The following is a 17649-nucleotide window of genomic DNA, read 5'->3' as shown; positions in this document are numbered from 1 at the left end:
CCACACATAGTACAGGGTAACACACGACCCACACATAGTACAGGTAACACACACCACACATAGTACAGGTAACACACACACCACACACATAGTACAGGTAACACACACCACACATTTAGTACACAGGTAACACACATCACATAGTACAGGTAACACACACCACACACAACATAGTACAGGTAACACACACACCACACATTAGTACAGGGTAACAAACACCACACATAGTAACAGGTAACACACATCCCTTACATAGTACAGGTAAACACACACCACACCATAGTACAACGTTAACAAACACCATTCACATAGTACAGGTAACAACACACCACACATAGTACATAGGTAAACATCACACCCACACATTAGTACATCTCACAATGAACTATGTTAGAGTAAGCTGGATGTCAGGTACTCATCATAATGATGGTCATCTCACAATGAACTATAACGAGATAGTACAGTTAGAGTAAGCTGGATGTCAGGTACTCATCATAATGATGGTCATCTCACAATGAACTATGTTAGAGTAAGCTGGATGTCAGGTACTCATCATAATGTTGGTCATCTCACAATGAACTATGTTAGAGTAAGCTGGATGTCAGGTACTCATCATAATGTTGGTCATCTCACAATGAACTATGTTTAGAGTAAGCTGGATGTCAGGTACTCATCATAATGTTGGTCATCTCACAATGAACTATGTTAGAGTAAGCTGGATGTCAGGTACTCATCATAATGTTGGTCATCTCACAATGAACTATGTTAGAGTAAGCTGGATGTCAGGTACTCATCATAATGTTGGTTATCTCACAATGAACTATGTTAGAGTAAGCTGGATGTCAGGTACTCATCATAATGTTGGTCATCTCACAATGAACTATGTTAGAGTAAGCTGGATGTCAGGTACTCATCATAATGTTGGTTATCTCACAATGAACTATTTAAGAGTAAGCTGGATGTCAGGTACTCATCATAATGTGGTCATCTCACAATGAACTATGTTAAGAGTAAGCTGGATGTCAGGTACTCATCATAATGTTGGTCATCTCACAATGAACTATGTTAGAGTAAGCTGGATGTCAGGTACTCATCATAATGTTGGTTCATCTCACAATGAACTATGTTAGAGTAAGCTGGATGTCAGGTACTCATCATAATGTTGGTCATCTCACAATGAACTATGTTAGAGTAAGCTGGATGTCAGGTACTCATCATAATGTTGGTCATCTCACAATGAACTATGTTAGAGTAAGCTGGATGTCAGGTACTCATCATAATGTTGGTCATCTCACAATGAACTATGTTAGAGTAAGCTGGATGTCAGGTACTCATCATAATGGTGGTTATCTCACAATGAACTATGTTAGAGTAAGCTGGATGTCAGGTACTCATCATAATGATGGTCATCTCACAATGAACTATGTTAGAGTAAGCTGGATGTCAGGTACTCATCATAATGTTGGTCATCTCACAATGAACTATGTTAGAGTAAGCTGGATGTCAGGTACTCATCATAATGTTGGTCATCTCACAATGAACTATGTTAGAGTAAGCTGGATGTCAGGTACTCATCATAATGTTGGTCATCTCACAATGAACTATGTTAGAGTAAGCTGGATGTCAGGTACTCATCATAATGTTGGTCATCTCACAATGAACTATGTTAGAGTAAGCTGGATGTCAGGTACTCATCATAATGTTGGTCATCTCACAATGAACTATGTTAGAGTAAGCTGGATGTCAGGTACTCATCATAATGTTGGTCATCTCACAATGAACTATGTTAGAGTAAGCTGGATGTCAGGTACTCATCATAATGTTGGTCATCTCACAATGAACTATGTTAGAGTAAGCTGGATGTCAGGTACTCATCATAATGTTGGTCATCTCACAATGAACTATGTTAGAGTAAGCTGGATGTCAGGTACTCATCATAATGATGGTCATCTCACAATGAACTATGTTAGAGTAAGCTGGATGTCAGGTACTCATCATAATGTTGGTCATCTCACAATGAACTATGTTAGAGTAAGCTGGATGTCAGGTACTCATCATAATGTTGGTCATCTCACAATGAACTATGTTAGAGTAAGCTGGATGTCAGGTACTCATCATAATGATGGTCATCTCACAATGAACTATGTTAGAGTAAGCTGGATGTCAGGTACTCATCATAATGATGGTCATCTCACAATGAACTATGTTAACAGTAAGCTGGATGTCAGGTACTCATCATAATGTTGGTCATCTCACAATGAACTATGTTAGAGTAAGCTGGATGTCAGGTACTCATCATAATGTTGGTCATCTCACAATGAACTATGTTAGAGTAAGCTGGATGTCAGGTACTCATCATAATGTTGGTCATCTCACAATGAACTATGTTAGAGTAAGCTGGATGTCAGGTACTCATCATAATGTTGGTCATCTCACAATGAACTATGTTAGAGTAAGCTGGATGTCAGGTACTCATCATAATGTTGGTCATCTCACAATGAACTATGTTAGAGTAAGCTGGATGTCAGGTACTCATCATAATGTTGGTCATCTCACAATGAACTATGTTAGAGTAAGCTGGATGTCAGGTACTCATCATAATGTTGGTCATCTCACAATGAACTATGTTAGAGTAAGCTGGATGTCAGGTACTCATCATAATGTTGGTCATCTCACAATGAACTATGTTAGAGTAAGCTGGATGTCAGGTACTCATCATAATGTTGGTCATCTCACAATGAACTATGTTAGAGTAAGCTGGATGTCAGGTACTCATCATAATGTTGGTCATCTCACAATGAACTATGTTAGAGTAAGCTGGATGTCAGGTACTCATCATAATGTTGGTCATCTCACAATGAACTATGTTAGAGTAAGCTGGATGTCAGGTACTCATCATAATGTTGGTCATCTCACAATGAACTATGTTAGAGTAAGCTGGATGTCAGGTACTCATCATAATGTTGGTCATCTCACAATGAACTATGTTAGAGTAAGCTGGATGTCAGGTACTCATCATAATGTTGGTCATCTCACAATGAACTATGTTAGAGTAAGCTGGATGTCAGGTACTCATCATAATGATGGTCATCTCACAATGAACTATGTTAGAGTAAGCTGGATGTCAGGTACTCATCATAATGTTGGTCATCTCACAATGAACTATGTTAGAGTAAGCTGGATGTCAGGTACTCATCATAATGTTGGTCATCTCACAATGAACTATGTTAGAGTAAGCTGGATGTCAGGTACTCATCATAATGTTGGTCATCTCACAATGAACTATGTTAGAGTAAGCTGGATGTCAGGTACTCATCATAATGATGGTCATCTCACAATGAACTATGTTAGAGTAAGCTGGATGTCAGGTACTCATCATAATGTTGGTCATCTCACAATGAACTATGTTAGAGTAAGCTGGATGTCAGGTACTCATCATAATGTTGGTCATCTCACAATGAACTATGTTAGAGTAAGCTGGATGTCAGGTACTCATCATAATGTGGTCATCTCACAATGAACTATGTTAGAGTAAGCTGGATGTCAGGTACTCATCATAATGATGGTCATCTCACAATGAACTATGTTAGAGTAAGCTGGATGTCAGGTACTCATCATAATGTTGGTCATCTCACAATGAACTATGTTAGAGTAAGCTGGATGTCAGGTACTCATCATAATGTTGGTCATCTCACAATGAACTATGTTAGAGTAAGCTGGATGTCAGGTACTCATCATAATGTTGGTCATCTCACAATGAACTATGTTAAAGTAAGCTGGATGTCAGGTACTCATCATAATGATGGTCATCTCACAATGAACTATGTTAGAGTAAGCTGGATGTCAGGTACTCATCATAATGTTGGTCATCTCACAATGAACTATGTTAGAGTAAGCTGGATGTCAGGTACTCATCATAATGTTGGTCATCTCACAATGAACTATGTTAGAGTAAGCTGGATGTCAGGTACTCATCATAATGTTGGTCATCTCACAATGAACTATGTTAGAGTAAGCTGGATGTCAGGTACTCATCATAATGTTGGTCATCTCACAATGAACTATGTTAGAGTAAGCTGGATGTCAGGTACTCATCATAATGTTGGTCATCTCACAATGAACTATGTTAGAGTAAGCTGGATGTCAGGTACTTCATCATAATGTTGGTCATCTCACAATGAACTATGTTAGAGTAAGCTGGATGTCAGGTACTCATCATAATGTTGGTCATCTCACAATGAACTATGTTAGAGTAAGCTGGATGTCAGGTACTCATCATAATGATGGTCATCTCACAATGAACTATGTTAGAGTAAGCTGGATGTCAGGTACTCATCATAATGTTGGTCATCTCACAATGAACTATGTTAGAGTAAGCTGGATGTCAGGTACTCATCATAATGTTGGTCATCTCACAATGAACTATGTTAGAGTAAGCTGGATGTCAGGTACTCATCATAATGTTGGTCATCTCACAATGAACTATGTTAGAGTAAGCTGGATGTCAGGTACTCATCATAATGTTGGTCATCTCACAATGAACTATGTTAGAGTAAGCTGGATGTCAGGTACTCATCATAATGTTGGTCATCTCACAATGAACTATGTTAGAGTAAGCTGGATGTCAGGTACTCATCATAATGTTGGTCATCTCACAATGAACTATGTTAGAGTACAGCTGGATGTCAGGTACTCATCATAATGTTGGTCATCTCACAATGAACTATGTTAGAGTAAGCTGGATGTCAGGTACTCATCATAATGTTGGTCACTCACAATGAACTATGTTAGAGTAAGCTGGATGTCAGGTACTCATCATAATGATGGTCATCTCACAATGAACTATGTTAGAGTAAGCTGGATGTCAGGTACTCATCATAATGATGGTCATCTCACAATGAACTATGTTAGAGTAAGCTGGATGTCAGGTACTCATCATAATGTTGGTCATCTCACAATGAACTATGTTAGAGTAAGCTGGATGTCAGGTACTCATCATAATGATGGTCATCTCACAATGAACTATGTTAGAGTAAGCTGGATGTCAGGTACTCATCATAATGATGGTCATCTCACAATGAACTATGTTAGAGTAAGCTGGATGTCAGGTACTCATCATAATGTTGGTCATCTCACAATGAAGTATGTTAGAGTAAGCTGGATGTCAGGTACTCATCATAATGATGGTCATCTCACAATGAACTGTGTTAGAGTAAGCTGGATGTCAGGTACTCACCATAATGGTGGTTATCTCACAATGAAGTATGTTAAGTAAGCTGGATGTCAGGTACTCATCATAATGATGGTCATCTCACAATGAACTATGTTAGAGTAAGCTGGATGTCAGGTACTCATCAAAATGTTGGTCATCTCGTAATGAACTATGTTAGAGTAAGCTGGATGTCAGGTACTCATCATAATGTTGGTCATCTTGCAATGAATTATGTTAGAGTAAGCTGGATGTCAGGTATTCATCATAATGATGGTCATCTCACAATGAACTATTTAAGAACAAGCTGGATGTCAGGTACTCATCATAATGATGGTCAGCTTGCTATGAACTATCATATTGTAATAGAAAACCAGACAGAGAATTTTCGATGTTATTATTTAGAGAATTTTTGATCTCATTATTTTGAGAATTTTTGATCTCACTATTTTGAAAATTTTGGTCTCATTATTTTGAGAATTTTTTATCGCATTGATTTAAGAATTATTGATATCATTATTTTATTAATGTAACTTTTTTACAGTTATTGACTGTCCATGGTAGAACAAAGGAGCAAAAAGGTCCAAAAACAGGGCTAGCCAACTGGAAATATATCAAAGCAATCAGGTAATATCAAATACATGGCTAGCCAACTGGAGATATATCAAAGCAATCAGGTAATATCAAAAACAGATCAAAAACAGGACTAGCCAACTGGAAATATATCAAAGCAATCAAGTAAGATCAAATACAGGGCTAGCCAAATGGAAATATATCAAAGCAAGCAGGTAATATCAAATACAGGACAAGCAAAAAAAACTGTCCATGTGTTTGTACTTTCAGAGACAATGTGAATGTCCATGTGTTTGTACTTTCAGAGACAATGTGAATGTCCATGTGTTTGTACCTCAGAGACAATGTGAATGTCCATGTGTTTGTACTTTCAGAGACAATGTGAATGTCCCTGTGTTTGTACTTTCAGAGACAATGTGAATGTCCCTGTGTTTGTACTTTCAGAGACAATGTGAATGTCCCTGTGTTTGTACTTTCAGAGACAATGTGAATGTCCATGTGTTTGTACTTTCAGAGACAATGTGAATGTCCATGTGTTTGTACCTCAGAGACAATGTGAATGTCCATGTGTTGTGTTTGTACCTCAGACACAATGTGAATGTCCTGTGTTGTAATGTCCATGTGTTTGTACTTTCAGAGACAATGTGAATGTCCCTGTGTTTGTACTTTCAGAGACAATGTGAATGTCCATGTGTTTGTACCTCAGAGACAATGTGAATGTCCCTGTGTTTGTACCTCAGAGACAATGTGAATGTCCATGTGTTTGTACCTCAGAGACAATGTGAATGTCCATGTGTTTGTACTTTCAGAGACAATGTGAATGTCCATGTGTTTGTACTTTCAGAGACAATGTGAATGTCCCTGTGAATGTCCCTGTGTTTGTACTTTCAGAGACAATGTGAATGTCCCTGTGTTTGTACTTTCAGAGACAATGTGAATGTCCCTGTGTTTGTACCTCAGAGACAATGTGAATGTCCCTGTGTTTGTACTTTCAGAGACAATGTGAATGTCCCTGTGTTTGTACTTTCAGAGACAATGTGAATGTCCATGTGTTTGTACTTTCAGAGACAATGTGAATGTCCATGTGTTTGTACTTTCAGAGACAATGTGAATGTCCATGTGTTTGTACTTTCAGAGACAATGTGAATGTCCATGTGTTTGTACTTTCAGAGACAATGTGAATGTCCATGTGTTTGTACCTCAGAGACAATGTGAATATCCCAGTGTTTGTACTTTCAGAGACAATGTGAATGTCCCTGTGTTTGTACTTTCAGAGACAATGTGAATGTCCCTGTGTTTGTACTTTCAGAGACAATGTGAATGTCCATGTGTTTGTACTTTCAGAGACAATGTGAATGTCCCTGTGTTTGTACTTTCAGAGACAATGTGAATGTACCTGTGTTTGTACTTTCAGAGACAATGTGAAGATCCCTGTGTTCAGTAATGGTAATATCCAGTACCTGTCTGATGTCACCAGGTGTATGCAGGAGACTGGGGTGGATGGTGTGATGATTGCAGGTTTATATCTCGGCCACGCAACAGTTACCTTCACATTTGACTGTTAAACGAATTAGGTCATCTGACCCAAAAGTTCAGGATGACTTACAGTCATCATGCTTCAAGATGGTCAATTTTTACCCACCACTATCAAATGGTTGATTATTCAAATTATCTGTAGTTCGTCCCCCTGTTAATAATTCTTGTTTCCGATATTTCTCAGAAACTACTTTTGGGTCAGCAGGTTGCTATTTCTTAGAAAGTATGTAAAGCAGGTTGCTATTTCTTAGAAAGTATGTAAAGAATCTGTCTCATATTTCATATGTAGGTTCCTCTAGGGCCTTAGTTGTGCATATTGCTTATTGGGACCAATTAGTCAGCAAGATGGCCGACAGACAGCCATCTTGGATTTTGATAATTGAAGTTTGTTATTGCTATTTCTCATTTCATATTTAGGTTTGCCTAGGGCCCTAGTTGTGCATATTGCATTTTGGGACCAATCAGATTTTGTGAAATGTGATAACGAGGTATATCGATAAGTCAGACTTTGTGAAATGTGATAACGAGGTATATCCATAAATCGGACTTTGTGAAATGTGATAACGAGGTATAATGTAAAATCAGATTTTGTGAAATGCGATAACGAGGTATATTGATAACGAGGTATATTGATAAATCACACTTTGTGAAATGCGATAACGAGGTATATCCATAAATCTGACTTTGTGAAATGTGATAACACTGTATATAGTTAAATCATTTACAAACAAATGTTAATTTCATGGCCCTGGGGCCTCGCATTTTCTTTTGGGAGAGGTCAAGTTGACTTTAGTTTATGTGTAGGAGAAACAACGAGAACTGTAGATTAGTCAAGATAATGGACAGTTCTAGGCCCAAAGGGAGGGTGTAAAATTTACATTTGATATATATCACAGTGTCTGTGATTAGTTGAAACACATCACATGGCCGGGATACATCATATTTCACTTGAAAGAAATGAAATATCGTATTTCCCTATGGAATTTACCCTCAGATGTATATTTCCCTCTGGCTAGTCCTCAGAAAATATTACACCTTTTAGGTAAATAAACTTTCATATCACTGCAAGTGGGGCCATGAATGTATAGTTTTACAGAGGAATGTAACTTTTGGCCGTTGTTCCTCCAAATGCAATAAGATAGAGTTTGTAGTTGGATTTTGAAATTCTACTATGATTCTTAAGTCTTCATCGGCCTAATTAGGTCAAAAAGTCACTTGAATTTGAACTTTGGTTACTGTTAATTTTAGACTCCTGGCTCCGATTTCTCGAAACAAAAGTTCAGACTTAAGTCAAAACTTAAGTTTTTTACCTTATATAACTTATATGAATATTTTTGACTTAAGTCAGATTTTTACTTAAGTTTGTTTCGAGAAATCGGGGCCTGTGCCTTTTTTGTGTATTTGATTGTGTGTCTGTTTAGATTGTGTTTAATGTTGTTTGTTTCAGAGGGCAACCTGCACAACCCAGCTTTGTTCCATGGTATTGATCCACCAATATGGAAGATGGCCGAGGAGTACCTAGAACTGGTCGACTTATATCCCTGTCCATTGTCATTTGTCAGAGGACACTTGTTCAAATTGTTTCATCATGGGTAAGTCACATCACTTGTGTTGTAATGTTTGGTGACACATCATGGGTAAGTTACATCACTTGTGTGGTAATGTTTGGTGACACATCATGGGTATGCCACCTCACTTGTGTGGTAATGTTTGGTGACACATCATGGGTAAGTCACTTAACTTGTAAGGTAATGCTTGGTGACACATCATGGGTAGGTCACATCACTTATGTGGTAATGTTTGGTGACACATCATGGGTAAGTCGCATCACTTGTAAGGTAATGTTTGGTGACACATCATTGGTAAGTCACATCACTTGTAAGGGTATGTTTGGTGACACATCATGGGTAAGTCACATCACTTGTGTGGTAATGTTTGGTGACATATCATGGGTACGTCACATCACTTGTAAGGTAATGTTTGGTGACATATCATGGGTAAGTCACATAACTTGTAAGGTAATGTTTGGTGACACATCATGGGTAAGTCACATAACTTGTAAGGTAATGTTTGGTGACACATCATGGGTAAGTCACATCACTTGTAAGGTAATGTTTGGTGACACATCATGGGTAAGTCACATCACTTGTAAGGTAATGTTTGGTGACACATCATGGGTAAGTCACATCACTTGTAAGGTAATGTTTGGTGACACATCATGGGTAAGTCACATCACTTGTGTGGTAATGTTTGGTGACACATCATTGGTAAGTCACATCACTTGTAAGGGTATGTTTGGTGACACATCATGGGTAAGTCACATCACTTGTGTGGTAATGTTTGGTGACATATCATGGGTACGTCACATCACTTGTAAGGTAATGTTTGGTGACACATCATGGGTAAGTCACATCACTTGTAAGGGTATGTTTGGTGACACATCATGGGTAAGTCACATCACTTGTGTGGTAATGTTTGGTGACACATCATAGGTAAGTCACATCACTTGTGTGGTAATGTTTGGTGACACATCATGGGTAAGTCACATCACTTATGTGGTAATGTTTGGTGACACATCATGGGTAAGTCACATCACTTGTGTGGTAATGTTTGGTGACACATCATGGGTAAGTCACTTCACTTGTGTGGTAAAGCTTGGTGACACATCGTGGGTAAGTCACATCACTTGTGTGGTAATGTTTGGTGACACATCATGGGTAAGTCACATCACTTGTGTGGTAATGTTTGGTGATACATCGATCTGATGACATTTGATAAGAAGTTTTTTGCTGTGCATATATCATTATGGGACTTATCGGTTGACAAGATGGTCAAGGTCGCAATCTTGGATTTAAATTGTAAGACATATATCATCATTTGGTGAGAGCAATCCCTTTGGGATGTCTTGTTTATGTGTACATAACACTGACAGCATTTGTTAATGTATGTATACCCTGTGTTCTGGACCTGTAAAGTTATGCCATTATGCCATGGTTCAGCATCTGTTGGTCCATTCACATTGCCTTTAGATTGTTACTAGCTACAAAGTACTGCATGAATTTACTAATATCCTCAGGGGAAGGAGAAAAGATTTTGCATTAACAATGACTCTGAGCTGCTGTAGACAAAGGGTCTAAGGGAATAAAGGTCTTTACATTGCTACAGGTCAGAACGGTAGATAATAAACACTTTGTATTTCAGTCTGGTGATCCACTCTGACATCAGATGTATGGTTGGTACAGGAAAGTCCCTGGATAGTCTTAAACTGGCTGTGCTTAAGATGAAAGAGAGGTGCTTGGTAAGAATAATACACAAATTATCAAATTTTATAGAATTTAAAATTGAATTAAAATGGATTTGAAATTATTATGTGCAATTCGGAAAAAGTGAGACAAAAAATTATTGTGTTCACTGTTATTAACGTCCTTCTCATAAAAGTGCCCTTCCCCTGTTCTGGAGAAAGAGATGAAGTTATATAGAAGCTCACTGTCCTTTGGATTTAACCAGGTTTTACAACTGTGTGATACTTATAACCTCAGCATTGAATCCTATATTAGAAGTTTTTCGTCCACAACTTACATTCTGGTTCCGCAATAAGCATCTTCCATTGTTGCAATTTTTTAAAAGCCCTGAACCTGAGTGCTAATTATGGCGAATATGGTACATGATGTTTTTGTTATTGACCCTTTTCAGAATGACATGGAGAAGTTCAGGACCTGCCCAGAAATGTTTGAGTCCAAACTTCCTCATCCTTATTGGATATGTCAACCATATGTAAGACCAAGGTATTCAGCGTTTACAAGGGGAGATAAATAAAATTTGCAAAGGGAGATAAATTAAATGTGCAAGTCATATAAACAAGGGGAGATAAATCAATTTTACAAGTCATGTGCAGGGGAGATGAATCAAATTTATGAATCAGTATATTGACCAGGGTAGATAAATTAAATGTACAAGGGGAGATAAGTCAAATGTACTAGTCATGTGCAGGGGAGATGGATCAAATATAAAAGTCATTATAAGTACAAGGGGAGATAAATCAAATATACGAATCATTATAAATACTAGGGAAGATAAATCAATGTACAAGTACTGTAAATAAAAGGAGAGATAAATAGAATGTATTAGTCATTATATATAAAAGGGGAGATAAGTCAAATGAAGAAGTCATGATATATACAAGGGGAGATAAATCAAAAGTACAAAACATTATTTATACACAAGGGGAGATAATTCAAATGTGCAAAACATTATATATACAAGGGGAGAGATTCAAAAGTATAACATTATAAATACAAGGGGAGATAAATCAAATGTCCAAAACATTATAAATACAAGGGATGATCAATCAAATGTACAAAACATTATAAAGATAAGGGGAGATAATCAAATATAAAAGTCATTATAAGTACAAGGGGAGATAAATCAAATATACGAATCATTATAAATACTAGGGAAGATAAATCAATGTACAAGTACTGTAAATAGAAGGAGAGATAAATAGAATGTATTAGTCATTATATATAAAAGGGGAGATAAGTCAAATGAAGAAGTCATTATATATACAAGGGGAGATAAATCAAAAGTACAAAACATTATTTATACACAAGGGGAGATAATTCAAATGTGCAAAACATTATATATACAAGGGGAGAGATTCAAAAGTATAACATTATAAATACAAGGGGAGATAAATCAAATGTCCAAAACATTATAAATACAAGGGATGATCAATCAAATGTACAAAACATTATAAAGATAAGGGGAGATAATCAAATATAAAAGCCATTATAAGTATAAGGGGAGATAAATCAAATATAAAGGTCATTATAAATACTAGGGAAGATAAATCAATGTACAAGTACTGTAAATAGAAGGAGAGATAAATAGAATGTATTAGTCATTATATATAAAAGGGGAGATAAGTCAAATGAAGAAGTCATTATATATACAATGGGACATAAATCAAAAGTACAAAACATTATATATACACAAGGGGAGATAATTCAAATGTGCAAAACATTATATATACAAGGGGAGAGATTCAAAAGTATAACATTGTAAATACAAGGGGAGATAAATCAAATGTCCAAAACATTATAAATACAAGGGATGATCAATCAAATGTACAAAACATTATAAAGATAAGGGGAGATAATCAAATATAAAAGTCATTATAAGTACAAGGGGAGATAAATCAAATATACGAATCATTATAAATACTAGGGAAGATAAATCAATGTACAAGTACTGTAAATAGAAGGAGAGATAAATAGAATGTATTAGTCAAAACTTAATACAAGGGGAGAGTAATCAAATGTACAAAACATTATAAATACAAGGGGAGATAAATCAAATGTACAAAACATTATAAATACAAGGGGAGATAAATCAAATGTACAAAACATTATCAATACAAGGGGAGATAAATCAAATTTACAAGTATTATATATACAAGGTAGATAAATCAAATGTACAAAACATTATAAACACAAGGGGAGATAAATCAAATGTACAAAACATTATCAATACAAGGGGAGAGAAATCAAATTTACAAGTATTATACATACAAGGGGAGATAAATCAGTTGTACACGTATATGTTTGGCGGTTAAATTTAATGAATGAATCAGTAGAATATGATAATTTAACTTCGAAAAAATATCAAATAAGCAACTTGGTAGAATTTTGTAATTCTACCATGATTGAACAATCTCAAATAACACATTGGTATCGAACAAGACAAAATTATTTTGACTTTCCTTGTAGTCCGGAGGAGGCAGAGGAAAACCAAAAAAAGCGAGAAGCCACAAAACGCCCTCTGGACCTTCTGAATATTCCAGCAGACATGATTGGGATGTCAAAAAATAAAATAAAGAAAAAAATTAAAAATCCACACAAATGTTTTGATGGATCCAAGAAAACACAATATGAAAAATGTGAGAGCTGTCAAAATCCTCGGGTGAGTAAGTTATGGTTATTCGATAAATATCCTGGAGTAAAAATTCTTAACACTGTGAACCATTTTACATACTTTTTGTACAAAAACAAAAAGATGAATGATGTAACAGAGGCTAAGCTTGTAGATGTTAAATTCATTATGTTTTACATTTTCTCTTCAGGGGAAGAAATGCGCCTTTGGACTCTGTAAGAAATGTTGTAAAAACAAGACAAAGACTGAGACATTGGACTGTGTAGGTTAGTAAACAAAGCTCAATTTTTCAATTTCAACAATTTTTTTCATAAATATGAAAAAGGATTGAACAACAAATCTAAATAAGTTCTCTGGAGAGATCAAATTAGATTTGAAGGAATGTTAGTTTTCAAATGAATGTATGTTGATCACATCGGTCTAATAGACTAAAATCTTGAAATTACTTCTTGTCAATAAGTATTAGTCCCAGAGACTTAATATTGGATCTGTTGGAAACTTTGAAGAAGGGCTACAAAATGTGTTCAAATTGATAACTTTTACCTTCATTCAAGATTACAAGGGTCAAATGGACTTAAATCTTTTAACACCTTTAGAACATTTTCTCAAGTTCTGCTAATTGTGATTTAAGTGAAACTTGTCTGACATGGTCCTGACCAAGTTTTGTTATCCCCCACCCAACGAAAACAAATGGGTTCCGTCCGTCCGTCCGTCCGTCCGTCCGTCCGTCCGTCCGTCCGTACGTACGAATGGTTTCCGGAGCATAACTCTAAAACCAGTAGAAATATTTCCACGAAACTTCATACACACATTGGTCTTATGGTCTAGTAGTGCCTTTTGCTATTTTTAGGTTTTCATTGTCTGCATTTTTTCTGTAACCATGGAAACATTGCTGAAAATATCATATTTTGTACCAGGTTCGTTTCCGGAGCATAACTCTAAAACCAGAAGAGATCTTTCCACGAAACTTCATAGACACATTGGTCTTATGGTCTAGTAGTGCCTTTTGCTATTTTAAGGTTTTCACTTTTTGTACTTTTTTTCTGTAACCATGGAAACATTGCTGAAAATGGCAGATTTTTGTGCAAGAATCGTTTCCCGGAGCACAACACTCTAAAACCAGCAGAGATATTTCCATGAAACTTCATAGACACATTGTTCTTATGGTCTAGTAGTGCCTTTTGCTATTTTTAGGATTTCATTTTTTGCACTTTTTCCGTAACCATGGAAACATTGCTGAAAATATCATATTTTTGTACCAGGTTCGTTTCCGCAGTATAACTGGAAAACCGGTTGAGATATATGCACGGAACTCCATTGGCACATTAGTCTTATGGTCTAGTAGTGCCTTTTGCTATTTTAAGGTTTTCACTTTTTGTACTTTTTTCTGTAACCATGGAAACATTGCTGAAAATGGCAGATTTTTGCGTAAGAATCGTTTCCGGAGCACAACTCTAAAACCAGCAGAGATATTTCCATGATACTTCATAGATACATTGTTCTTATGGTCTAGTAGTGCCTTTTGCTATTTTTAGGATTTCATTTTTGCACTTTTTCCGTAACCATGGAAACATTGCTGAAAATATCATATTTTTGTACCAGGTTCGTTTCCGCAGTATAACTGGAAAACCGGTTGAGATATATGCACGGAACTCCATTGGCACATTAGTCTTATGGTCTAGTAGTGCCTTTTGCTATTTTAAGGTTTTCACTTTTTGTACTTTTTTCTGTAACCATGGAAACATTGCTGAAAATGGCAGATTTTTGCGTAAGAATCGTTTCCGGAGCACAACTCTAAAACCAGCAGAGATATTTCCATGATACTTCATAGATACATTGTTCTTATGGTCTAGTAGTGCCTTTTGCTATTTTTAGGATTTCATTTTTTGCACTTTTTCCGTAACCATGGAAACATTGCTGAAAATATCATATTTTTGTACCAGGTTCGTTTCCGCAGTATAACTGGAAAACCGGTTGAGATATATGCACGGAACTCCATTGGCACATTAGTCTTATGGTCTAGTAGTGCCTTTTGCTATTTTAAGGTTTTCACTTTTTGTACTTTTTTCTGTAACCATGGAAACATTGCTGAAAATGGCAGATTTTTGCGTAAGAATCGTTTCCGGAGCACAACTCTAAAACCTGCAGAGATATTTCCATGATACTTCATAGATACATTGTTCTTATGGTCTAGTAGTGCCTTTTGCTATTTTTAGGTTTTCATTTTTTGCACTTTTTTTGTTACCATGGAAACATTGCTGAAAATATCATGGTAAATGGTAAATGTTACTTTGCAAAACTCCACCCATCTTTGTGTATATAGTCTAATATAAATGTCAAGGCTGTATACCTGATTCAACAATTGCAGCCCCGCTCTACTTGAATTATACACCATCTTTCTTTAGCTCAACTTCCTTTTTCCTGGTTTTTTTCATACACATAAGTATCCACAATCAAACTTACTTCAGCTTTGATATCTCCATTGGCGGGGGATCTGAATGACTATGTCCTTGTTATTTTTGGGGTTGTTCCCAAATTCAAGATGGCCACTATTGTACCATATTTGATTAATGTCCTATTTGACTGTTACCAAGTTTGTCAAATGGACATTCAGGCCTGTGGGGTCAAATAGGCTTTTTGTCAATAACTCAAGAGTTCTAGGGACCTGATATTGGGCCTTGCTAACATGAAGGACTACCAATTTTAATAAAACAAATGACCTGGAATTTCATGTATTTTTTTTTTCCGTATAAAGCACAGGTTTATACCGTTGATCTACACTAAATAATCATTCTGTTTCTGTTTCAGGACATGGTATCTACCTAAAAAGCAAAATAGAAATACAAGAACAATGTGATACTAAAAGGAAGGAGCTAGATCTCCTAGAACACAGACTGACCTCAGGGTCAACTTATAATGCAGGTCACCAGGAGGTTAAAGGTCACCAGGAGGTTAAAGGCCAGGGGCACATACCTGATCACTGTGACAATTTTGCTGGAAAGAACACAGAAAAAGAAGCAATGACTGAATGTTGTGAGAAGGAAATAACTGAGGTCACGTAGGATTATCTGTACTAGATCATGTGTTCACACAGCAATGTAAAGGTGTTTGCACTAATAATTATTATTGGACTTTGTGAATACAAGAACTTGAATAAAACTGCACTGGGCTTCATGAAACTTTGTATTTAGACTAAAATTGGAAAGATCTTGGACAAGTTCGAAAATTGACCTGATTAGATTGTAACTTATGGAGTTATTACCCTTTGCAATTACTGTATGATTATTGAATCTTGTGAACATGATAACTTGAGTCAATTTGCACTGAAACTTTTTATATCAAAACAAGTTTGAAAATAAGCTTGATTCGACACCAACTTATTTACGGAGGTATCGCCCTTTGCAATATTAGTTATTGAACCGTGTGTACACAGTAATGTGAGTAAATATGTACCAAGCTTAATGAAACTTTATGTAGACCTATTAGATGTATATTCCTATTTCATGAACGAAAGACATCAGTTAATTACATGACTAAATTGTATCAAGTATCAGGTGATTGGTTGGGCCAATGGGCCTCTTGTTTATAGGATGTAGGAGATAAACAAAAAGAATTATAGCGGTTTATGATAGTTTAGAAATCTTAAGTTGCATACATGACCAGTTCATTTGTGAGCTAGATTACCTTAATACCATTTTGCATTGGTAACATTCTTTTGGGATAGGAATTCAAAATTTAATTATTGGCTTTTTTTCATATAAGTGACTTCTTCTCTGAAACTAAGCATTAGTATCATCTAAATCTCTGCTTACATACATTGTATATATAAATATTTTGTTCAGAGAACATCCTTGTACGTTCCTGTAGAATTGATGTTATTATATATACCTCACTTTCATTTAGAATGTTCTGATTGCATTTAACTTGATCACATGATATTGAATAAGTTCGGTATTTCCCCAGAATTGGAAGGCGAGGAATCTAACCCCAGGGAAATAACCCCTTGGAAGCTCCGTACGTGACCGGAAATAACCCCTTGGAAGCTCCGTACGTGACCGGAAGTTGACGTCATCTGCAACGTCAACCAACTCTGGCAATACTGTTGATTATTTTCTTGCAGACTGACGAATTAGCATCATCAAATAATCATTTGGAAATACCTTCATAGGTCCTGTTACCAGATTTTTTTCTTCTTTTAGTTTTGTTCGGTATAATAAAATAATTATGTTCCTATGTGTCAGGATACATCTAAAATTGTCTCCCTGAAAAAAGGGCCATAATTGTATAATATACCACTGAAAGTATGAAATCAAAATATTGCAAGCTTGATTATGCTAGTCCTGTGCGGTAGAGGACATACGAAAAAAATATTCCCTTAATGTGCAACAACTTTACTCAGA

The 17649-nt window shown here is 36.2% G+C and overlaps 1 protein-coding gene across 1 annotated transcript in view; it reads left to right on the top strand.

Annotated features, from left to right (window-relative positions):
• LOC138324459 (tRNA-dihydrouridine(16/17) synthase [NAD(P)(+)]-like) overlaps window positions 1–16410 on the top strand; it is a 28264-nt gene extending 11854 nt beyond the window's left edge. Inside the window, 10 exon segments of the mRNA XM_069269523.1 lie at window positions 2214–2228; window positions 5509–5527; window positions 5754–5836; window positions 7197–7300; window positions 8766–8910; window positions 10520–10616; window positions 11012–11103; window positions 13087–13279; window positions 13440–13515; window positions 16058–16410. Of these exon segments, the coding sequence (XP_069125624.1) occupies window positions 2214–2228; window positions 5509–5527; window positions 5754–5836; window positions 7197–7300; window positions 8766–8910; window positions 10520–10616; window positions 11012–11103; window positions 13087–13279; window positions 13440–13515; window positions 16058–16311 (1078 nt within the window). The 3' untranslated portion in view covers window positions 16312–16410.
• The last annotated feature ends 1239 nt before the right edge of the window (window positions 16411–17649 follow it).

The sequence above is a fragment of the Argopecten irradians genome, chromosome 5 (genome assembly GCF_041381155.1).
Source record: "Argopecten irradians isolate NY chromosome 5, Ai_NY, whole genome shotgun sequence".
NCBI classification, from domain to species: domain Eukaryota; kingdom Metazoa; phylum Mollusca; class Bivalvia; order Pectinida; family Pectinidae; genus Argopecten; species Argopecten irradians.
This window is presented reverse-complemented; position numbering and strand designations above follow the sequence as displayed.